General features: G+C 40.7%; 1 protein-coding gene across 1 annotated transcript in view; it reads right to left on the reverse strand.

Annotated features, from left to right (window-relative positions):
* The window catches only part of DNAJC2 (DnaJ heat shock protein family (Hsp40) member C2), a 1,234,748-nt gene that overhangs the window by 288,218 nt on the left and 921,774 nt on the right, over nt 1–24,756 (reverse strand). Inside the window, exon 19 of the mRNA XM_044088515.1 lies at nt 20,755–20,912. Coding sequence (XP_043944450.1) covers nt 20,755–20,912 — 158 coding nt within the window. The remainder of the gene's footprint in view (nt 1–20,754; nt 20,913–24,756) is intronic.

Consider the following 24,756-nt stretch of genomic DNA (forward strand, 5'->3'; position numbering starts at 1 on the left):
AATCCCAGACCTATACTTATGAAATATCTTCTGTGTAATTTATTTCTGGAAAGTTTTTGATTGTTTCTTCATAAAATTCTTTGAAATCTGTCAATTTTGTGATATAGGAAGGTATCCTAGTAATGGGATTTGAATACATGGTGTAAGCTCTATCTCAAAGACTATGGCATTATGATCAGATAAGGGACCGTTTATAATTTTGACTTTGTCAATTTTTGTTATTCGGTCATTGGCAACATATATTCTATCAATTCTAGAGTTAGTTTTATATCTATGAGAATAAAATGTGAAGATTAGTGAGTCTGGTTCTACAAATTCATTTATATCTTTTAAATACAATGTATCTATAAATTTTGATAGTGCTTTAGAGATAGGTTGTTTTCTTCTTTTAGATTTAGAATCTGTTTCTTTTTCATTCATTATACAGTTAAGTCTCATGCCAATATCAGGCTACCCTTAGTTAAATGAATTATCTTTCAAAGTGCTGTTTAACTGTTTTTAATCCTAGTCCTGAGATCCAATATAGATTTACTAACGTATAGATTATCTTATTTAATTCTACTGAAGCTAGACAAAACATACCTGATGTATCTTGATGAGTAGTAATTATTTTAGGTGTTATAGTAGAGTTGTGAAGTAGTATAGCTACTCCTCTTTTTTGTTTTGTATTGAGAGTTTATTAGTACTGTGCAATTATTAATATTTAAGTTGTTTATATCTCTATCTAATAAATGTCTCTTGTAAGAAGACTACTTGTGGTTTATGTACCTGAATAGGCTTCTCCTTTTATTACTATTATTTAGACCATTAACATTTATGGATAAACATTTCATTTCCTAGTTTTGGGTTTGTTTTATGTGTGAGTTTATGTAAATATTGTTTATTCTTAGCTTCATCTTGGATACAGAATTCAAAAAGTTTTTCTTATATGATTTTTGCATGTTTTTGAGTGACACCAAAGTGATAGAATAAAAAAAAAACAAAGAACTTCCAAACTTGTAATTCTTAACCTTAAAAACCATTCCCTATCGCTATGAGGTAATATACCTCTTTGTTTGGTTAGTGAATCTAACCAAACAAACTTTCTACCCTCACAAATAATACTTGGATCAGTTTCTCTTATCCTCTTAGTTTTTAAATAAAGATAATTGAATAATATATTAAGATAATCTAATCAGCTAAAATATATAAGTATATTCTTTACTCTTATCTTATTGTAATTCAATAATACTTATTTCTAATCAGGTTTCAAAAAGGTACACATATTTAGATTAAGGTAGTATTTCAAAATAGTTTAGGGTATTAATAAACATGTTAAAATCTATAACTGCATGTTTCAGACATCTGTTGAAAACTATTTACTGACATTACTGTATAATACAATACCATTGTTGTGTAAATGTTTTAGACTACTCAAGTCCGAAACCAGTGTTTAAATTAGTATTTGCAAAGTCATATTGGAATAAAAACATGAATAGTTCTGAAACCACATCATATTTCATGTTTAACAAACTGAAATGCAATACAATGTACAAGTATATTAACATTTCTTTAGTAGACATTAAATATGTTCGTCTGATTGCATTTTTCAACTTTTCAAAAACAATTCCCATGGCTGGAGACAGCAAAATAAAAATTTAGACATCTCCCTCATCCAAGAGACTACTCAATGTTGTTACTTGATTGTTTTGTTGTTAACACTTTTATCAACTTTCAGAGGGACATTGTATAATCAAAAAGACACAGTAGAGAGGTAAACCTACAGTGCACTTGACCACATTTTCAAAGCAAACATCTATGTATATCACATATTAACTCTTGCAGCTTAGACTGACACTTAACCAGTGAGTTTATATGCTGACAATAAGTGCTGGAGATATAATTTTGGCTTACTTAACACCAGTAATTTAATCTTATGATTGAATAAAAGTTTAGAATTAAACATCCGGAGCTTCTCATTATAGTATTTAAAAAGTATACTGGAGAACATATCAAAATAATGGAAGCTGCTAAGATTTAAACTATTATGTATGAAAATGTTACAGGTTAAAATTCCTAACCCACTTTGCAGTAAATACACAAAATGTATTTAAACTATGGGGTAATACCTTTACTACGTCAGAAACTTGATTAAGAATCTTGTTTTTCCTCTAACATCAGAGGATAGCTATGGTGATCCATGCACTGCAAGAGTATTATTTATCCTGGTAATTGCTTTATGACTGTATATAGAAATATTTAATTCAAATAATTAACTGGCATTACAAAAATGTTTCTTAGAAAAAGTTGTTTTACAGTTAATGACTAGACAGAACACATCATTGAGAGGATACACTTATCAAATGTCAAGTGCTTTAGCTATAATATAAGTGTCCCCTCAAATTAATCCCTGATGAATTTACTGCTTACTAAACTTGCAGACTAATATTGGTGTCTTTTCATGTAGTCATACTGGAACATGAAAATACAGGTCTGCTGATCAGGAACAATCAGGCTCTCAACTGCTAGACAATGCTATACATTTGTCTGCAGAAAGGTTTGAGAATTACGGTTGCATTGTCAAGCATTTTTGTTTACACTAACAGTAACATGATATACCCACATAGACTAGTATTGTGTCATTCTTGATAATGCAAAAAGCCAGGTATTATAAGAAGGGTGAAGCCACAGCCAGGTAATATAATAGGAAGAGTACAGTCACAGTCATTATTCAGATGAGTAAATGGGAACAGCATGAGCCATCTAAGGATGGATAGCTCACTGAGTACCTGCCACAATGTATGTTCACAATGCATGGTAACTTAGTAGTAAATTAGGGTGTGGGCTAAGCCTCTCCCTCTTCTACTCAAATTGGATTTAATACTATGTGTGTAGAACACAGATGCTTCGACAAAGTTCAAACCTATATGGGATATAAATATTGTATAATTGACACATTGGGTTAAATCCTCTGTTATGTTACTTATTATAGTTGTTTATATGATTATTGCTTTTACTTTATTTAGTATATTATGCTGTTATTTAAATGCTTGATTTGCTAAATGTACATTTAACCTTCTTGTTCCATCCCATTTGTCCACTTGAGGGCATATTTTGGTAGCAGGACATTAGTAGTCTTTTGTAGGAGCACCAGTGTGGCAAATGGCAATTTTCCTTAAAATAAACCTGCCCATTGCTTGACATTTACTAGCTTCTTTAGAGAATTTGTAAAACAGCAGTGATTCTATTTGCTGATGATTAATTTCTGCTCTTTAAACTCTGCTGTACAAAACATAGTAAGGGATAGCTAAAATGTCTGGAAAACAAAACTGACAAAGACAAGCAGATATATGTCCTTATCTATCAAGGTGCTAGAAGACATCAGAAGCCATAAGCTGAAAGTGCTTCAAAAAATATCTGTGCATATTTAGATGAACCTCATATGTTATTTACGTTTCCTTAAAAGGAATTTAGGTTCCTGTATCTTTAAATGTGAACCTAGCTTATTTCCTGACTAGACATCAATTAGAAAGAGTCAGGGGATGGCGTACACAAGTAAATGTGACAAGCAATAAGTAACTCGAGTTTCTAGTGATGTTTGTGGCTGTTAAATTGTCTCGAGAACCAAGTGGGAAAAGGTATGTGCTTTTTTTTTATTTTCCCTTCTCTTACTTCATGACAAACTCATGTAGTGTGCACGCGAGTAGTCTAGTTTGCGGAGTAGTGTTCACAACTATCAAACTTTGCATTTTAAACATGCTATGCCTTATTTCTCTACAAAAGAAAAGACAACAGGATATCTAAGCCAGTCACAAGCATCTCTCAACTCCGGATGTCCAGAGCCACAACACACCTGATTTATAGCCTCAAAATATCACTTAAAACATATTTTTTCACTGTACTATATCAATATGTGCATATGGGTCAAAGGCAGAACATCTTCTAAGATTATTTAAAGTAGTCTTATAATACATCTAAACTAAAATACTTAATTTCAAAAGCAACACAATTCCGCCCAGCATTAGCGTTTATCCAAACAGGGACACTTTTAACTTATAAAAAGTAATGCCATCAGGGATGTAACTGATGATAAGTTATATAGCAGCCATTACTATATCTATTAAGCAATATAACCATATACTGATCAAAGTATTATAAGTTAATGAAGACTTTATAAAAAAAAGAGAAAAATAAAAACAAAACACAGAGAAAATAAATATAAAAATAACTAAATATTTGAGAACATTATTATGTGTTGATTACTCTGATTAAGAATATGAAAATAACAGATGGATGTTGTTGTGTCTTTCGGCTTTTCCCAGTTAAGGGTTGCCACAGCGGAACTCCGGTCCGCTAATGATTGGCAGTAGATTTTTACGTGCTGAGTTGCCAGCCCTGATGCACAACCTTCAACGAAGGTATGCCCATTCACGCATGTCTTCACACAGAAGACGCTCTAGCTGAGAATCGAACGGGACAATGTCTTACTGTGAGGTGACAACGCTACCGCAGCACCACCACCAAATGAAAAATAGAGTAAGGTTTAAATTATGCTTAGTATATTGATATGATTTGAGATAAATGTATTTATATTTATATTTATGCTAATTCTGACATTTAATGTATATTTGAAAACAGTACCTGTTTCGGTGCAACTTGAAGACAGTAAGAACTTTTCTTTTGTTGTTAGTATTATTTAGATTTTTACAGAATATAACATATGTAAGATTATTTGTCCTTTAGTTTTTTTTTCTTTTGCTCAACAGTTTTCCAATTTACTTCAGCATTTCTTTTCGGTGTACTTATTGTCCAGTCCATAGATTCTTCATGTGTTAGGATGTTGTTGGTAAGGTATTTTATTGCTGAATCTACTGTTTCAAAGATTTTTATTCCATTTGGTAGAAAAACTCTCAGTCTTGCTGGGAATAAAAGATGGACTTTCAATTGCATTTTCTTCAAGGTTTTTATTATTGGTAGAAATTCTTTTCTTTTTGAAACCACCTTTGTAGAATAATGATTGTCAAATCTTATTAATGAATCATTGTATTTGATGGAAGGATTTGCCCAAGCATTTCTTAATATAAGATCTTTATCTTGTGTAGAAAAAAAGTCCAATTATAGATCTCAGCTTGTTCTTACTTGGAGAAGAAGTATTTCCAGAAGCTGCTAGTGATCTATACGCACGTTCTATACCATATGAAAGAGCTTCAGGTATTTTTGTTACATCTGGTATCCAGGCGGTAAGAATGTTTATCATATTGTCCCCTTTAGATTTTTCTGGTAGACCATATATTCTAATATTATTTCTTCTTGTTGGATTTTCCATATCATCAAGCTTTTCTAGTAAATACGTGTTCTGTTGAAGTAAGAATTCAGTTTGTTGTTGTTCTATCTGGACTCTAGTGTCAATGTCACTTAACTGTTCAATAAGTGATATGTCCTTTCTGCTGTGTAAACATTTCTTGAAGCTGTTCTAGTTGTTGTGAGCACTTTTCTTTAAAAGTATCTATTTTATTGTGCATCTTGACGATTTTTATTGTAAGTTCCTGTATATTTGTAATGAGAGACTGCAGGTCTTTTTTGAGAGAAGAGTCTTGTGCTGTATTCCTTAGATGACTCATGCTGTAAAGCTGATATTGGTGCTAATTTTCCAGTAATTAATTTGATAGGAATTATTCAAGTTCTGACAATAATTTTTTTCTTATAGATGCTCAAAGTTATTAGAAATAAGTAAGTAATAAATATTTCTTCAAATTAAATATTATTTTGTAAAATTCCTGTCAGGAATTGTATTGAGGTAAGAGAGCTGAAATGAAGTGCAGCTATCAGTTCAGCATCCTAGCCACGCCCCCACCTCAACTATCTTGACATGTAAAGTGTAGGGCAGCAAGTCCTTATTCTAACTGCAGCTCTCACTATTGTCAGACAATCGTCAAGATTCACATTTTTTTTCTAAATCTCTAATTTCTGCATTGCACCCTTTTGTGCTTTTTCCAAATCTTTGTTCTCTCTCCCCATCTATTATCTATTTCTATTTGCATTGCTCTTGACTTTTACTCCATCATGCAGCTGTACCCCACCTCTATCACCCTAACAGCATCACTATATACTAAAAATGGTGCTAGACCTCAGTGAACTGAAGAAATCTCCACTAAGGTTCCAAAAGAGTGAGGTGCCAAAAAGTAACCATCAATCATGCCCACCAGCATCCTCAAAGGCCCTTGTAGAAGCATGGGCCTTTCTTTTCTCCCTGCGTTGGACTCTACTCAATGGCTCCACTACCAGCACCCAATCAGCCTATTCATTCAGGGGGTACGAGAGAGACAACATTCCAAGGTTAGGTGACAGCCCTACAATCCATTCATTCCTGCACAGGAATCCTGATCATCTCTCCATTCCTTGGCAAAAAATCAGTTGGTAAAGAGCAGACCAGCTTGCTAATCCTGGGGAACACATGTCCTCTCCCTGTTGGAGCACCCCCACTTCTCTAATCAGCTCCTAAGAGCTCCTCCACTGTTGTCTTTCAAGGTGAAGCATGACTCCATATGAAGACTTTTGTATGGCTGCCATTGTGAAATGTACTGTGACGGCACAAATTTGGTAAGGATGCATTCCACTGAATAACGACTATAGTTTTGATGCTGAATATCAACCCTGTAATAAGCCACATGACTTCCCACCCCCATAAGACGGGTTAGTGGGCAGCAGCTGCTCACTCCCATCCCTCTCTGTCCAACTCCTACCAGCACCCCAAATCATAGAAGCAGGGAACTTCTCTCCTGAAAAGTCATCTTCCAAAACTTAATGAATGGTTTGTCTATGACAAAGTAGCTCAGATCTACACAGGAAGAGAACCCTTTGGAAAGAGGAAGATATTAAGAGTCCCGTTACTCTTTCCAAAGGGAACATAGGCTCTGCAACCCTTCTCAGGATTACAGCCTGGGCAAGATCCAGATACTGCATATAGAAAGTGCATTTGGTCCTTCAGCTGACCCTCTGACAGGTGAAACTAACAGCTGCCAGCCATGGTGCTCGAGTCTGCAGCTAAAACCTACCAGTCTCTGGTGACAGTTCTCCAAGATAGGGAAAACTCACTGAATCAGCCTCCCTCATGTAGGATGAGGAGCACTCAGGACTTCTGCTCTGTACCCTGCATTCTCAGTCTTGAAGACTGGACAAGGGGCAAGACCACCTGAATCCTGAATACTAACCTCTGTTAGTGTGCTGATTCCTCTTAGGGCACTTGCCTGACCTACACAAAAGAAAACATGAGAGGTCTGTTATAGTGCAATGGTGAAGAAATGTGATTTGCAGTCACTCTGAGACTGAACAGTTATTTTTGCATCAGGAGTCATTTGGAAGCATATTTTTAATAATCAATGAGAAGTACAGATATGTTGAGTCATTAAAGTATGAAAGATGCTGGAAGTACAACATATGTAGATGATGAAGCTAATCAGTATGGCGAGTGATGATCAACTGATAGGATCATCAGAAGCCCAGCTGTGAAACATTAAGTTCAGACCCTGAAGTACCTTGGGTTAAACAGATGGATGTGGTCAAAGGAGAAATATGGAAAGTGAGTAAATAGCTTTTGACTTGCACTGCAGAAGGTGGAAGCACAGGAGATAGCAGAAGCCATAAACTCACATAAGGATGCTACTGAACTGTAGCAAAAAATGAATCAGAATTAAATATCCCACTGTTACCAAACACCTAAAGCAAAGGCAAGTGAATTTTAAAGGCAGCACACACTAATGGAATACTTGTATTACTGGGATGCCCAAAAAAGAAAGTACAGTTGTGTACACTTGCCATAAATGTAGATGTTCAAGTGTATTCACTGCTGCAGTCATTACATTTGGGTTATCTGCTTGCAGGTAGTCCTCAGTCGGCCTGATTATTAAAGTTTTGGGTCCTGCGTCGGTTGCTGTCTTATCTTCCATGACGTCAGGTAGTCAGGGGTATAAAGCATGCAGCAGACGTCATTACATCAGTTTTTCTTGCCCCAGATGTCAGGTGCCCCTATAATGGGAAGCAATTATATACAAGGTTACCCCTCCAACAAAAAGCAAATACACCAGAATGCTTTAAGTCTAGTAAACAAAAGAAGAGGTATAGTCAATAGCAATCGGGGGGGGGGGGCTGGAGGGAGGGTAACCAGGACTGCAACAGTGAATATACTCGACCATCTACATTTATGGTAAGTGTACACAACTGTACTATGTTCTTCGTGTTTCACTGTTGCAGTCATTACATTTGGGTAGATTCCCAAAGCTAAGCAAGGGAGGAGGCAATTAGAGAGCATTAGGACCGGCATTAGGCCCTGCAAGACTGCAGTGGCAAACCAGCTCTGGATTTAGAAAAAAATTGGCAAGTGGTAATGCTTGGTGAAGGTATGTACAGAACTCCAGGTAGCAGCTTCTAGGATGCCCCTGGTAGGGACACCACTGTGAAAGGCTGCAGAGGTAGATGCAGCCCTGGTGGAATTTGGTCTTATCCCCTGTGGGGTAGGTTTTCCATGGTGCTTAAAGAAGAAATTAATGCATTGGCCTATCCACTTAGAAATTGTTTGCTTTGAAATGGCCTTCCCCTCTGCCCCTGCCGCAAAGGCAAAGTACAGTTTTGTACCTACCATAAATGTAGATGTCCGATAGATATGCAACTGCAGTCCTGACATATGGGTTGTCCTGCCTCAGGCAGCCCTTCGGTCGGCCGGATTCCAAAGTCCGGGTCCGGCGTCGGCTGATGTCGCCTACTCCCTGACGTCAGAGCGGCTGGGGTATAAAGGCATCAGCCAACGCCATCTTCTTCAGTGTTTCTTGCCCCAGATGCCAGGTGCCCTCCAGAAAAGGCTAAATTTGGTGAATGGAAAAAAAAATCCAAACATGCACAACAGTAATAAACAGATGCACCATAACAGATATCCCCAGCTAATAGAGGGAAGGGGGAATGGACCCAAAAGAAAAATTGCAGAGGGGTAGGAGGGAGGGAAAACCTGACTGCAGTTGCATATCTATCGGACATCTACATTTATGGTAGGTACAAAACTGTACTATGTCCTTCAAGAATGCAACTGCAGTCCTGACATATGGGTTGAATACCATAGCCAAGCTGGGGGTGGTAGGATCTAAGAAAGGGATGGTGTAGCTAAAATGCCATGCAGGACTGCCGAAGCAAAGCCTGCTCGGGATCTGGAGTATAAAGGCAGGTTGTAGTGTTTGGTAAATGTATGCACGGAGCTCCATGTAGCAGCCTCTAGAATGTCCCTTGTAGCCACTCCTCTTAGAAAGGCTGTGGATGTGGCTATAGCTCTGGTGGAGTGTGGCCTAATATTGGCTGGTACACCTTTTCCATGGAAAGAGTAACAGAATCTGATGCAGTGTCCAATCCATTTTGAAATTGTTTGTTTGGAGATAGCCTTTCCTTGCACTCCAGCAGCATAAGCTACAAATAATTGGTCAGACTTTCTGGTGGTCTTTGTTCTGTCCAAGTAGTAGCGTAATTGTCTGTGTATGTCCAAAGTGTGTAGCAGCTTTTCCCCCTTATTTTGAGGGTTGGGAAAGAATGTAGGCAGGTGAATTGCTTGATTTAGAGACACCCTGGATATCACTTTTGGCATGAATGAAGGATTGGTTCTTAGAGAAACTCCGTCCTGATGAAAAATGAGAAAGGGAGGTACTGCCATCAGGGTCTGCATCTCCGAGACTCTTCTTGCTGAGGTAAATGCCAACAGGAAAACCATTTTCCAGGAGAGAAATTGCATTTCTGAAGATGCTGCTGGTTCAAAAGGAGATTTTTCCAAGACGAAATTGAGGTCCCATGCAGATGCTGGTGGTTTTCTGGGAGGTTTGATATTCTTTATCCCTCTTAGAAAGTGTCTTAGCAAGGGATGTGAAAACACAGGTGGGTCACAGTTGTATTTTGCTGAGATTGCTGAAGCGTGAATTTTTATGGAAGAATATGAGAGGCCACTATGAAACATTTCTGCCAAGTATTCTAATATCTGTGGTATGCTCATTACTGATGCATCTTGACCCTTGTTGGCATTCTAGATGATGAATCTCTTCCATTTGGCTGAATAGGTTTTTCTGGTGGAAGGTCTGCGTGCTTCCAGCAAGATTTCTTGCACTTGTTCGGAAAGAGAGGCATGGGTGAAAATCATGGAACCCTCCAAGCTGTCAGCTGCAATGTTTGCAGGTTTTGATGAACAGTCCTGTAATTGTGCTGTGTTAGAAGCAGAGGCCATTGAGGCAAGGGCCACGGTTTGGTGTGAGTTATGCTCAGTAGCAATGGGTACCAGTGCTGCCTTGGCCAGTCTGGAGCTATCAAAATTCCTTTCGGTTGTTCTGCTTTGACCTTCAGTAACACCTTGGTCAGTAATGGTAGAGGAGGGAATGCATAAATTGTTAGGGAATTCCAGCTGAAGGAGAGGGCATCCGTTCTCCAGGCTAGAGGATGGTGCATCCTTGAACAGAACTTCTCCAGGTGATGACTGAGGTGAGAAGCAGAGAGATCTATGTCCGGTTTTCCCCATGCACTTGTTATTTGTGAGAAAATGTGTGGATGCAGCATCCATTCGTGCAGATCCAAGAAATTTCTGCTCAGCCTGTCCGCCAGAACATTGTCCTTGCCTGGAACAAACTGAGATTGCAAGTGGATGTTCAGTTTCAGGGACTTTTCCCAAAGAGTCATTGTTAGTCTGCAGAGGGGGTAAGAGTGAGTGCCTCCCTGCTTCTTTATATACCACATGACAGTGGTGTTGTCTGTCATTAGCAGATGACCTTGTTGAAGGAAATTCCCGAAGGCCTCGATTGCATGTATCACTGCCAACATCTCTTTCTGACTTATGTGTAGATGCATTTCCCTGGGTGTCCATTGCCCTTGGATGCATCTGCCCTCCATGTGCGCCCCCCATCCATGATCTGAGGCGTCTGTTGAAGAGGTTTGTTGAAAGACATGCCCTTGTTTAAATGACTTGCTTGAGCCCACCACAAAAATTCCCTTTGCAGGCATGGAATGAGTGGTATTACGTCTTCTAGATTTTGGCTGTGTTGAGACCATAAGCTTTTTAGGTACCATTGTAGCTTTCTCATGTGTAGTCTTGCCAGAGGTACCAGAAGAATGCAAGATGCCATGAACCCCAGGGCCTGCAGGATTTTCCTTGCGGTCAGCTGGGTGAGCTTTGCTAGGCTTTTGAAGTAATCTGGTAAATGTTCTTGTTTCTCCTCTGTGAGGAAAGCCATTTGTGATTGTGTGTCCAATTTGGCTCCTAGAAAAATAATTTGTTGGGATGGCAGTAGTCTTGATTTTTGAATGTTGACTGTGTATCCCAAAGCCTGTAGTAATTGAATGACATAATCCAAGTGTCTTATCAAAGTTAGTTTGCTGTCTGCTTGTATAAGGCAGTCGTCCAGGTAAGGGTATATTTGAATTCCCTGGAGCCTGCAATGTGCAACTACTGATGCCAGGCATTTCGTGAATACTCTGGGCGCAGTAGATAAGCCAAACGGCAATGCTGAGAATTGATAATGCTCTGATCCTGCAAGAAATCTGAGGTATCTTCTGCAACTGTGTCTGATTGGGACATGCAGGTATGCCTCCTTGAGGTCCAGAGTAACCAGCCAAGACCCCTTGCCCAGCATGGGAAGGAGTTGCTGTAAAGTCAGCATTTTGAATTTTGGTACAATGAGAAAAGTGTTCAGAGCGGACAAATCCAGTATAGGTCTCCATTGCTTTTCTTTTCTTGGAACAAGAAACAGTCTTGAATAGAATCCCTGGCCTTGTTCCTGAGGAGGAACCTTTTCTATTGCTTTTATTTGTAACAACTATGAAACCTGTATGAGTGCCTCTGCCCTTTGATTTTGTGGCAGGTTTGGCATGCCTTGTCTCGTTGGTAAGGTATGGAAGTGGAACCTGTAACCTTGGTCTACTATGTCCAGAATCCATTTGTCCTTGGTTAAAATGTGCCAGTTCTTTGAGAATAAGGATAATTTTCTGCCTAAAGGTGCTTCTCTTTGAGCCTTGGTGGGCGGGGTGAAAGTCAAGTCATTGTGATTGTCCCTGTGGTGCAGCTGAACTCCCTGCGCCACTTCTCTGATTTGGAGGTTGCCATTGGCGGCCCCTGTAAGAGCCTCGGTATTGCCCTCTACCTCGAGCATGCCTGCTTTTTCCCCTTTGAAACTTGTCAGTGTCCGGAAAGGACCAATTCTTTGAAGGCCAATTCCTGCTGAATCTAGGTGGCTGAACCTGGAGGAAATCCTTGACTGTCTGTACTGATTTAGCCTTTTCCTCAATAGACTTCAACACATCCTGTGCAGTAGCACCAAAAAGCTTCTGTTTTTCCAGAGGTGCATCTAGGAGCTTTACTTTAACATGGTCTGGCAGTGGCTGTTCTTTCAGCCAAGCATGTCTACGTATAACGGCCCCTGTCATAGCTGACCTACATGAAGCTTCCAATGCATCATAACCACACTGAAGAAAATGATTGCTAACCTGCTGAGTGTTATGAACCAAATCCTGCAATGCCTTTCTATCTATAGGCTCAGGAGAGGCAAATCATCCATTAAGTAATCCTGGTACTGAAACATATGAAAAAGACAGTTAAGTGACCTCATGGCAAGGGTGGAAGAGGTATAAACTTTTTTGCCCCATCTCTCCAGGGACCTTGATTCCCTGTCTGCGGGCAAAGGGTTTTTGGCCGAGGAAGTAGCCACTCCTTTGGGCCCCTGAGAAATAGTTTCTAGATCCACAGAGTGGGCCTTAAAGAGATGTTTGTGAGTTTCAGGAACCCTGTAATATCTGTCTGGCTTGACAGGAGCAGGAGGGAGAGAATCAGGGGAAGCACTGGAGTCTGAGTATACATCATCCAAGACATCCAACACTGGAGGAATAGCTAAAGGTCTGTGCTGGGGTAACTTGAGGAAGGTACGTAGCCTTTTCCTGGAGTCAGAAAATTCCTGGCCTTGCCACTGAAAATGTTCTCTCATGGAGTGGAGAACTTCTCCGAAAGAAATATCCTCTGGAGGAGAGGCAGAAGGAATTGATTCCTCAGCATCAGAGTCCTCGTAGACCTGGAAGGATTCTTCCTGGGTATCTGAGTGCTCAGAATCCCTAGAGGCTTCATCTGAAGAGAGGGTATCTGGCTGCTCTGTCCTAGGTCTTTTATCTGCAGGAGGCTGAGAACCCCTGTCTGGGTGCGACTAAGAACCTCTAATTAGAGAGATTAGATCAGCAGCTAGGGTCATGATCTGTTTATCAGAAGAATGGCTCTGGGGAATAGTTTTAGGAGGATGAGCCTTAGCCTGGCTGGCAGCCTTTGCACGTGTGTAGGCCTTGATGGACATGGAGACCGGAGGCCTAGCTGCCCCACGTGCAGGGGTAACTTTATCCACTGGAATGGTGTCGGGTAATTCTAGAGCTTCGGTTTCGGGAGGAAAATCCACAACCAGCACCGGGGTAACCTCCGGGACCGAAGTACATGGTAAAGCGGTGTCGTCGGCCTGGAGTGGTTGAATTACGGCCTCCGAAGAGGCCAATGCACTCGCGGCAGGCTTGGGAGTGGTATCGGTGGACGATGCGGGCCGAGGATGTCGGTCCCGGTCCTTACGTTTTTTGGAAATATGTGCTGTCGGTTGTTCCGACGGCATGATATAAGCGTAATTTTCGCCAAAAAAGTCTTTGGCAAATTCTGCCCGGCGCCTGAGTGTGCGCTTATTAAAGCAAGCACAGGCAGCACAGGCCGAGACATCGTGGTCTGGGCCCAGGCAGGGAGGGCAGTAAGAGTGGAAGTCCTTATGAGGTATTTGTTTACCACAAGACAAGCAATTATTAACCTTTTCAATTTTTTCTGACATCGGCTGAGGCAAGAAAAATGTTCCCCAACGGGGTACTTAGCTTTTTGATGACTTCGGTAACTGAAAACACAGGAGCTGACCGACCGGCACTTGCGAAATGCTTCTGCTTCGGGCACCGCGCGGCAAGAAAGACTGAAGAAGATGGCGTCAGCGGATGCCTTTATACCCCAGCCACTCTGATGTCGTGGAGTAGGCGACATCTGCCGACGCCGGACCCGGACTTTGGAATCTGGCCGACCGAAGGGCTGCCTGAGGCAGGACAACCCATATGTCAGGACTGCAGTTGCATTCTTGAAGGATATCCAATAGTTCAGACTTCCTGAGAGGCTTAGTCCTGTCCAAGTAAAATCTAAGTTGTCTGTGCACATCAAAGGAGTGCAGGATTCGTTCCCCTTTCTTCTGTGGATTAGAAAAGAAGGTTGGCAAATGAATGGACTGATGAAGGGCCACACTAGATACCACCTTGGGCATAAAGGAAGGATTGGCCCTGAGGGACACCCTGTCCGCATGAAAGATGATAAAAGGCTCCACTGCCATGAGGACCTGTAATTCGGACACCCTTCTTGCTGAAGTGATGGCTAGAAGGAAGGCTGTTTTACAAAAAAAGGAATCTGAACTCTGCATTTGCAGCTGGTTCAAAGGGATATAGAGTGAGCTTCTCCAATACAAAGTTAAGGTCCCAGGCTGGAGCAGGGGCTCTCAAGGGTGGTCTTAAGTTATTGGCCCCTTTGAGGAATTGTTTCAGCAGGGGATGAGAGAAGAGGGGTGGCTCTAATGAGCTGAAATGGCTGAGGCATGAATTTTAATGGAAGAAAAGGAAAGGCCTTTGTGAAGTATCTCAGTTAAGTATTGAAGAATGTGCGGTAAATTGGGCACTGTTGTGCCCATCCCCTGAGTTTGGTTCCAGGAACAGAATCTTTTTCCATTTTTCAGCACAGGATTTTCTAGTACTAGGCCTCCTTGCCTCCAGAATGACATCCATCACCTGCTTACTGAGGGATGGTAATGGAGAGCTCAGGTAATTAGCCAGGCTGCAAGGTTCAGGGTTTGAAGCTGGAGGTGCAGAATCTGGCCCTCCTGCTGGGACAGCAGGGAAGGGGTCTGAGGCAGGTGGCATGGTTCCAGCAGTGACACACTGCGCAAGAGGGGTACTAGTGTTGACGTGGCCAGTCTGGTGCAATGAGTGTTGTCCTTGGTTTGTCCTGCTTGATCTTTAGTAGAACTTTGAGGAGAGGCAGAGGGGGAAAGGCATAAACTGATAGGTTTTTCCATGTGAAGGACAGGGTATCCACTTTCCAAGCTTATCTGTGGGGAGCCCTTGTGCAGAATTTGTCCAATTGGTAGTTCTGAAAGGAGGCAAACAGGTCTATCTCTGGGCTCCCCGATTTGTTTCTCAAAATGTTGAATATCTTTGGTTCCAGTTTCCACTCGTTTGGGTCCATGAGATTTCTGCTTAGGTCTGCCAGTGTATTTAACTTGCCTGGCAGGAACTGAGCTTGTAGATGCACTTGGTAGCTTAAGGCTGTGTTCCACAGAGCCATGGTTAGTCTGCAGAGAGGGTATGAGTGGGTTTCCCCCCTGCTTGTTTATGTATCGCATAACAGTGGTGTTGTCCGTCTTTACCAATAATTGACCTGGAAGAATTTGGTCCTTGAAGGCTGTCAGAGCATTCTGTACAGCTAACATTTCTTTTTGATTGATATGCAGGTGCATTTGACTCTGGTTCCATTTGCCCTGAATGCACTGCCCTGTCATGTGAGGCCCCATGCATAGTCTGATGGGTCTGTTGTTAGGGTTTGGGCGGCAGGGGGTAGAGTGAATGTCAGTCCCTTGTTGTGGTAGCAGGCCTCTGCCCACCAAAGGAACTCTGTCTTTAGACAAGGGATGATAGGAATCGCTGATTCTAGGTCCTGAGAATGTTGACACCATAGGTTTTTTAGATACCATTGTAGTTTCCTCATATGCAGTCTTTCATATGGAATTAGTAGAATGCAAGAGGCCATGAACCCTAGGGCTTGCAGTATTTTCCTTGCAGATAGCTGGGTCTTTGTGGCCATTAGTTTGAAGTAGGCTGTCAAATGAACTTGTTTCTCTGGCGTGAGGTAGGACATCTGGGAAGTTGTATTCAAGCTTGCTCCCAGGAATACAATTTTTGGCAGGGTACTAGATGTGATTTCTTTTCATTTATGGTGTACCCCAGAGAGGTTAGTAATTTCTTTACAAATGCCAGATGATTCAATTGTCTAATTCAGGCAGAAAGCCAGGACATACTATCATCCAGCTATGGGTATATTTGAATATTTCCTTGCCTGCAAATTGCAATGACTGGAGCTAGGCACTTTGTGAATACCCTGGGCGCAGTAGATAAGCCAAAGGGCAGTGCAGATAACTGACAGTGGATGTAGCCTGCTCTGAAGCATAGGTATTTTCTGCAAGATTCCCTTATTGGGATTTGCAGGTAGGCTTCCTTTAAATCCAGTGTTGCCAACCAGGCATTTTTGCCCAGCATGGGAAGCAGCTGATGAAGAGTTAGCATTTTGAATTTTGGGATATCCAAAAAGGTGTTTAGGATAGACAGGTCCAGGATAGGACACCAGGAATTGTCTTTTCTGGGTACCAGGAAAAGTCTTGAGTAAAAATCTTGCCCTCATTCCTCTTCTGGGACAGGCTGAATAGCCCTGATACTTAGAAGAGAGAGAACCTGCTTTTGAGCATACTTAGAAGAGAGAGAACCTGCTTTTGAGACTCTGCCCACTGATTTGGGGGAAGGACTGGCCAACCATTTGGGGTTGGTAAGGAGTGGAAGTGGAATCTGTATCCTTGGGAAAATATATTTAAAACCTTGTCTTGGGTAATGAGTTCCCAGTTTTTTGCATGCAGGGCGATCTTTTCCCCTAAAGGAACAGTAAGTTGAGCAGGGCTTGGAAGGTTTAAAGTTAAGTCATTGTGACAGTTTACCATAGGGGGGGTGTCTTACTACTTCCAGCTTTGGAAGTGGGAGCCCCCCACTGCTTAGGCCTGTGAGTACCTTGAGACTGAAGCCTGGGTGGTCTGCTGGTCCTGGGTTTGGACTGGGAAGGCCTGGAAGAGACAGGAAAGGACCACTTCTTAGAAGGCCAGTACCTACTAAATCTGGGAGGCTGTACTTGTAGGAAATCTTGAACAGTTTGCATAGATTTAGCTTTTTCCTCCATCTTTTAAGTACTACTTCTGCTTTGTTGCCAAACAGGCGGTCTTGGTTTAAGGGAGCATCTAATAATTTAGCTTTAACATGATCCGGCAAAGTTTGCTCCTTAAGCCAAGCATGCCTTCTAAGTACAGACCCAGTGACTGCAGCCCTGCAAGATGCCTCTAATGAATCAAAACCACAATGCAAAGAATGTTTTCCAACTTGTTCATTCAGCAGAATGCATTAAATCCTGAAATTCTTTATTTTCAGCACAGTCAGAAATCAACATCATTTTCTGTTTAAGCAATCCAATAATATGCTGCTAATACTTTAACATATGAAACTGGCAGTTTAAGGCCCTAATGGCCCAAGTAGCAGAAGTTTATACCTTCTTACCCCATCTGTCCAGGGCTCTGAAATCTCTATCAGAGGGGGTAGGGTTTTTGCTAGTAGCCTTAATGCTTTTGGGTCCCTGTGAAATGGTCTCAGGATCCACAGTAGGACTCCTAGAGGAACTTGTGAGAGTCAGGTACTCTGTAATATCCGTCAGGTTTTCTGGGAGCCGGAGGTAAAGTGTCAGGGGCCAGGCTAGATTCCGAGAAGGCATCATCTACAATGTCCAGTACAGGAAAGATTGCTAAAGGCCTGTGTTGAGGTAGGAGTAAGAATTTCCTACGCCTCTTTTTGGAGTTGGAGTAATCCTGGCTTTCCCAGTGGAAATGCTCCCTAAGAGTATGCAAAGTTTCACCAAAAGAGAAATCCTCTGGAGGGGAAGCAGAGGGAATGGAGTTCTCTGCATCAGAATCCTCAAAGGTAGATAAGGGCAACTCCTGGTCATCAGAGAAAACAGAAATTTCAGAATCCTGATCAGAAGAATCAGAAGGAAAATCAGTTCTAGGTCTCTTAGAGGGAGAAGGATGGCTTCCCCTGATTAGAGTAATAAGGTCTTCAGCCATTCTTGCCATTTGTTGTTTAGGCATAGGGGCCTGGCCATGCGGTCTGGGAGTCAGTTTTCTTGGCGTGGATCGAGTTTTAGGCCTTGAAGAAGAAGATGGCGTTGGTTTGATATGCAAGTCAGTAGGCCTGAATACACCCTCAGGAGCCGGTGCCTGCACAGTGGCTCCGGACCCATCCAAGGTAGAGACATCCACAGGTTCCACAGTCGAAGAAGCATCTCACAGCATACCGGACTCCAAATGGGTCTCAGTAGAGGCCTCCGAATTTGAAGTACCGGGTATCAGGGGCTGCAAAATTGTCTCACTGAGTACAGACGAACTGGTGACTAGCTTAGCAGAAGCGTCGCCGGCAGCTTTGGACCTATGCAGTCTGTCTCTGTCTTTATCTTTGCATTTTTTTTGGAATGTCGGTAGTTGGGTGGCTTACCAAAGCCATTTCTGGATGATGGAACAGAGTACCAAAATATTTAGATGTGAAAATGAACCGGCGACGAATAGTTCGAGGTTTGAATAAGGCACAAAACTGACAGCGAGGGACGTCCTGGTCTGGGCCTAAGCAAGGAATGCAGTACAAATGAAAATCTTTATGAGATATTTGCTTTCCACAAGAAATACAATTGTTAACTTTTACTGACATCTGTTTAGAGCAAGAAAAAGGATCCCCAATGGGGTACTTAGCTTTGTTGAAGACTTTGGATCTGAAACTCGAAAACGAAAATTTCAGGAGTGGGCCAACCGGCACTTGCATACTGCTTCTGCTTCGGGCGCCGCACGACAATAAAGACTGATGTAATGGTGTCGGCTGCATGCTTTATACCCCTAACTACCTGACGTCATGGAAGATGAGACAGCAACCGGCCTTGGGACCCAAGACTTTGATAATCAGGCCGACTGAGGGCTACCTGCAAGCAGATAACCCAAATGTAATGACTGCAACAGTGAAACACGAAGAACATCAGTGGCAAGAATAAGAAGCTTTTGTACAGGTTACACTAGAAAACTAAACTGGTCAACAAGCTGTGCAGACAAAAGTTTAAAAAACTTATGGAACATGTCTGATTGACCAGAGGCATACTAACAGCCAATATGTATTTGTGGGATTTGAAACATAAAAAATAAAGGAACGTGTTTTGTCTTTACTTTGGTGTCCAAGAAAAGTGTATAAATGTGATGATAGACAAGTGCATTTCAATAACAAATACAGTTCTACTAGACTACAAAGAGTACAATTTGTGGCTTCTGTGACAGAATGCGTTTCATACATATCTTCCTATTAGATTAATTTGGATCTGGGAAGGAATTTTCCCTTATTTGCTCTGGTGATATGTTGCTGACATTGATAAATTAAACAAATGAAATCTCTCAGCAGATGGCTGTTTTGCAGCAACAGAAAGTAATCGAAAGTTTTATTTACCAGAAATTAATGCTAGGTCAGTGTTGTCTTGTTTTAGTCCAATTCAATCTTTTGGTTACTGCATCAGATCTCTTCACTTTTCAGAAGCGATGGATCCAGGGCTCTGAATTATTTCTTACCCATAATTCTCTCTGCTCTATAGGGTAAGACCTGCAACTCCAAAATCCTCCTTATAGACATAACAACCACCAAGAAGAGAGTTTTCCAAGAAATCTATTGTAGTGGCAGGTTCAAATGGAACTTGTATTAAAGCCTGAAGCATAATACTAATGTCCCAAAGGGGAACTGGTATAGGTGGGCTTAAAATGGAAGGTCCCCTTCAGAAAAGCTTTTGAAATCTTTAGAGAAGGAAGATTTTTGCCCTATGTGAAAATTGGAAATGGCTGTTAACTGCATCCTGATGGTTGCAAAGGGAAGGAATATAAAGGTATAAGCGAAAGTATGTTTAGGTAGAACAGGAACCATCATTTCAGAACCAAGAAAATATTTTATCTGCCTGTCTAGTCAGAACCCTGGAAGACCACGTCTTTCTAGATCAAGTGGCAAAGTACTCTGGGGAACATAGGGGAATTATGTGTAGGGGAGGAGTAGAAGCCCTGGATCCAAAGGCTCTGAAAAGTGCAGAGGTCGGATGAGATAACCTAAAAGTTGAATCAAACAAAAATAGACACTGGATTGCTAGATCATCATTAATGATTTTTAAAAAAAGAAAAATACTCCCAGGTAAAATGGAAAAAGCCTTCAACACTGAGATCTCTTGGATATACAGGGTATTATCATGCAAGAAAAAACAACAATAGCATCACCCCCTCTGGTTTCTGACAGCAGGTAAACTTCTCAGAAAGGAATGGGTCCAGTTGGTTTGATATTTCTGAGATTCAGGCAATGTCCTAACCAATCATTTCCTACAGAAGATCCTATCAACTACAGACAATGGATCCAGTACCACACTATTGCCATGACTAGTGTGAGACCGTATCCAGCAACTAATTATGCTAAGCAAAGAAATAATCTGTACTATACATACCAAATAACTGAAAGATGACGACTAACCCCAATTTATGATAGTTTAGTGATATCATATCTGATGTAAATGGTATTAGCAGTTGAAGAATGGAGTCAAGTAAGTCATACAGTGTAATGCAACTGTGCATACAACACAATGGCAGCTCATCTTTTATGCTCGTTTCCACATAGGATCCAGAAATTTCATCTCAACCTCTGATTTTATGAACACTGATTCCTGACAGGGTTTCACTATACGAAGAGTGCAGCTGCTATTAACAATTTTTACATACCTTGTGACTATAATCTGCAGACATATAAATTACATGAAAATGCTACTGGACAAAACACTTTCAAAGCAGTGTCTGTCATTACCTTATATCGTTTCATACAGTCCTTTTTTGATCTGCCAGGCACAGCTTCGGCTATCTTTTCCCATCTTTCAGGAGTGTTTACTGGGTACGTTTTTAATGCTTGCTCTAACAGTTTCTGTTCATCTGCTGTCCAGGGAGATGAATTCTCTCCACCTGGGCCTAAAATAATAGATAAAAACATATTAATATGTTACATTTTTGTGTTTTTACTAAAGTAGTATATTGAACTCATGACATTTCATACCAGCAAAGGTTCTGACAGAGAAAGTGAAAAAAGTGCTACAAGAATACAGGAAATAGAACAATTCCAAAATAATTTAAACATATAACCAGTATACTGAAGCAGACTTGGGTAAGTGGCTACAGTGCAAGTAGTTACAAAGCACACAGTTCAAATGTCAGTAAAACTCGTAAGCTTACATAATTACAGCAACATACAGCTGATAATGGAAAATACCCACAAATTATTTCAAAATGAGACAGGAGACCATACCATTTTATAATATACTCTCATATATGAAAGGACAAGGTGATTAAACTGTTGCTGTCTTCATAGAGACTGAATGGCTATTAAAGCCCTTCAGTGGGCACCCCAACAGGCAAAAAGATCAATGGCGGAGTGTAATGCTATGCAGTCCCCTAAGCTGCGAGTGTTGTGACACTAAGGGATAAAGCCCAAAGCACTTTAAGGTAAGAGAGGATGCAATTTAAAATCACAGATTGAACATAATACTAATTCAACGACAATAAATAAAGTACAGTTACATAAAATCTTACTATAACAGTAGATGCCCTACTCTTCACTGTTGGAACACTTTTTACATAAGGGATTCCCTGTCAAGGGTAGCCCAATGTTTGGCCAATATTACCAAACCCTTAGAAATATATAGACATCATACATCACACGTCTGCTCGACTCACAAGGCGTAGGGCATAAAGATGAGGTACAGATGTACATTCCTCAAAACTAAAAAAACACAGGAGGAACAAATATGCCTAGGAGGAATGAGGAGCATGTGCATCCAGGCTAGGAAGACAGAAGGAATAGGGCAGAGGGGGAGAAAGCAAATACTGCAACATTGAAGAGGACATCTACTGTTATGCTAAGATTTTACACAACTGTACTACGTCCTTCCATATCACTGTTGCAGTATTCTTTACATAAGGGAGAGCACAAACACTCGAGGAAATTTGAGATGAGGAAGGCACACAGAAGCCCTCAAGGAATCCATGCAGGACAGCTCAGCTCTGGCAAAGCCAGCCCTTGCTCTGGAAACAGCATCCAACTTTGTAATGATTAGTGAAGACATGGACAAAAGTCCAAGTAGCAGCCTCAGTGATAGAATTGGTATCCAATCCTTTGAAAAAAGCACCAGAGGAAGTAGTCTAGTAGAATGAGCCTTTATAGAGCTAGAAAGAGATTTACTATGAAATGAATAACAAAAAGAAATAGCCTTAGAGATCCAGGAAGATATGGTTTGTTTAGAAACAGATGTTCAAAGCAAGAGACCAGCACCAAAGTGTTGTAAGCACACAAAATGTTTATCCACAATAAAGTAATATTACCAACATCATACCAGTTTCGGCAGACTTGCCTTCTTCAGTGATGAGAGACATGTCAGTAAATCACTACACAGACATTTATATAGAATTAAATAAATAAAATAAATCATCTTCCTGTTAAGTCACTTCCTCTGGAGATGACGAGCATTATTGTTGAACAAGCCTGGATACTAATGACGTTCACTATTGTTTATTTTGACATTCAAGTGACACAACATAGTTGGATGGACATATTAACATCTTAAAAAATAAAACAAAATTCAAACGGAGTGAATGCTCTACAACGGACTGTAGCAGGAATCAAAATAAAAAGTAACAATGTCCGTAGAGCAAAACAATGGTGAGGATATCAATAAATCCAAAAGACTCTCTGTCCAAAACAGCAATAACTTCCAATACTTCTGTAGTATAAAAACAGGTTTATTCGAATAGAACGTGGTGGTAAGCGCTTTCGCTAGGATAGCTTCTTCAGACCAGTTTACAATTCATTCCACAATGTGAACAATTTATATGTTAAAAAAGGCGCCAAAACTAACTAAGCTTAAAGAAATACACCTTGAAACAACTCATAAAAAATATATCACATAAAAACGTGTACTAATAAAAACAGTATGCATCAAATCACATAAACACAATACAAAACATTATTATATTAAGAATTTATAATACAAAAAATTTAGTTATTTCATTTGGAAACCTTGAGTCTCCTGGATTTCAACAATGGACGTAAGGGAACTTTGCCATTAATACCTGGTGGTACATCCGCTCTAAATTTAATTATCCAATTAATTTCACGGATCTCTGTATAATTCTCAACATCTCCCCTCCTATGTGTCCTAGAAATTTGCTCAAGTACCCTAAACCTGAATTCATGGTTGGGGCCACATTCCACAATGTGCTTGGCAAGTGCATTCGAAATGGTTCCTTTCCTTATGTGATATACGTGTTCGCGTATCCTGTCTCTCAATACCCAGTTCGTCTTGCCTACATAATAGGCTGGGCATGAGATACAGGACGCCAGGTATACCACATCCTTAGATTGGTCAACTGCCTGCAACACGTATCACATAGCTACCATTACCATAAGGGTATTCGAACAATGGGTCACTTAAAATATAGTTGCAGAAATTGCATCTGTTACACGGTACCATGTGTGTTTCATCTATATACAAACTCATAGTACTAACATTGGGATAACATAACAGCTGTTTAAGATTCTTTTTATTACGATAGACAAATCTGGGACTTTCTCCAATTAGTCTTTTTATAGTGGGATCCACTGACAAAACATGCCAATGTTTGGTGAATATATCCTTAAGGGTGCCTACGTCTTTGGTGTAATATATGGGAAAAATGACCTCATTCCCAGATGTAATGTTATCTGGTGATGGTAATGCAATACCATAATCTGAATAGAACCTCATAGCACCTTCAGAAAAATATGGCATTGCCCGATCTCCTCTAAGTGTGGTGATGGCTTCCATCCCTGTACTAACATCCTGGTTACTGTAGCCACGTTCCTTGAACCTTTTATCTAAATCATCTAACCCTATAAAAAAGTGAGAATCATGTGGTGTATATATAGAAAGTCTCATCGACTGTCCCCGGACTATGTTCCTATAAACATAGCCCGGATGCATACTTGTACGATGTAACAGCATGTTCCTATGGCTAGATTTTCGGTACAACCCTGTATTAACCATGCCTCCCTGCAACTTCTCAACATAAATATCCAGGAATGGAATGTTCGTGCCTGACCATTCCATAGTAAAGTTAAGGAACCAAAGAGAATCATTGATTTGCCTAAAAAATTCATTAAGAAGTGTGGATGTACCACTCCAAACCAGAAACAGGTCGTCAACAAAACGCCTGTAAAAGGGTACACATGACTTATACAATGCATTCTTAAATAGGTGTTGGTGTTCCCACTCAGCCATGACTAGGTTGGCGTAGCTATTGGCACAAGAAGTGCCCATAGCTACGCCATCCCGCTGAAGAAACATGTGTTCCTGGAAACAGAAAACATTGGATCCAAGGACCACGCCCAGCAATGAAAGTATCAAATTGATGTTTGGAGAGAAAGGGGGGGCTGATCTAATCAACAAAGATTTAATCATATCCATTCCCTCTACGTTGGGAATCACCGTAAATAGAGACTGGACATCCATAGTGACCCACAAGAGATCTTCCACATCAGTGGTAGAATTGATAAACTCATAAAAGTCCAAAAGAAATTGTTTGGTGTCTCTAAGAATGATAGTGTTAGCTTCTACCAAAGGTCTAAGTTGGGGTTCAATGTACAGGGAGAGTGGTTCAGTGATCCACCCTCTACCTGCAACAATCGGCCTCATAGGGGGCACCACTGGATCTTTGTGGATCTTCGGGAGGCCCTGGATGGTCGGTAACAATGGATGTACAACTTGAAAAAAATCATAAAGTT

This window comes from Protopterus annectens, chromosome 11.part0, assembly GCF_019279795.1.
Source record: "Protopterus annectens isolate FY-2018-M chromosome 11.part0, PAN1.0, whole genome shotgun sequence".
Lineage (NCBI taxonomy): Eukaryota > Metazoa > Chordata > Ceratodontiformes > Protopteridae > Protopterus > Protopterus annectens.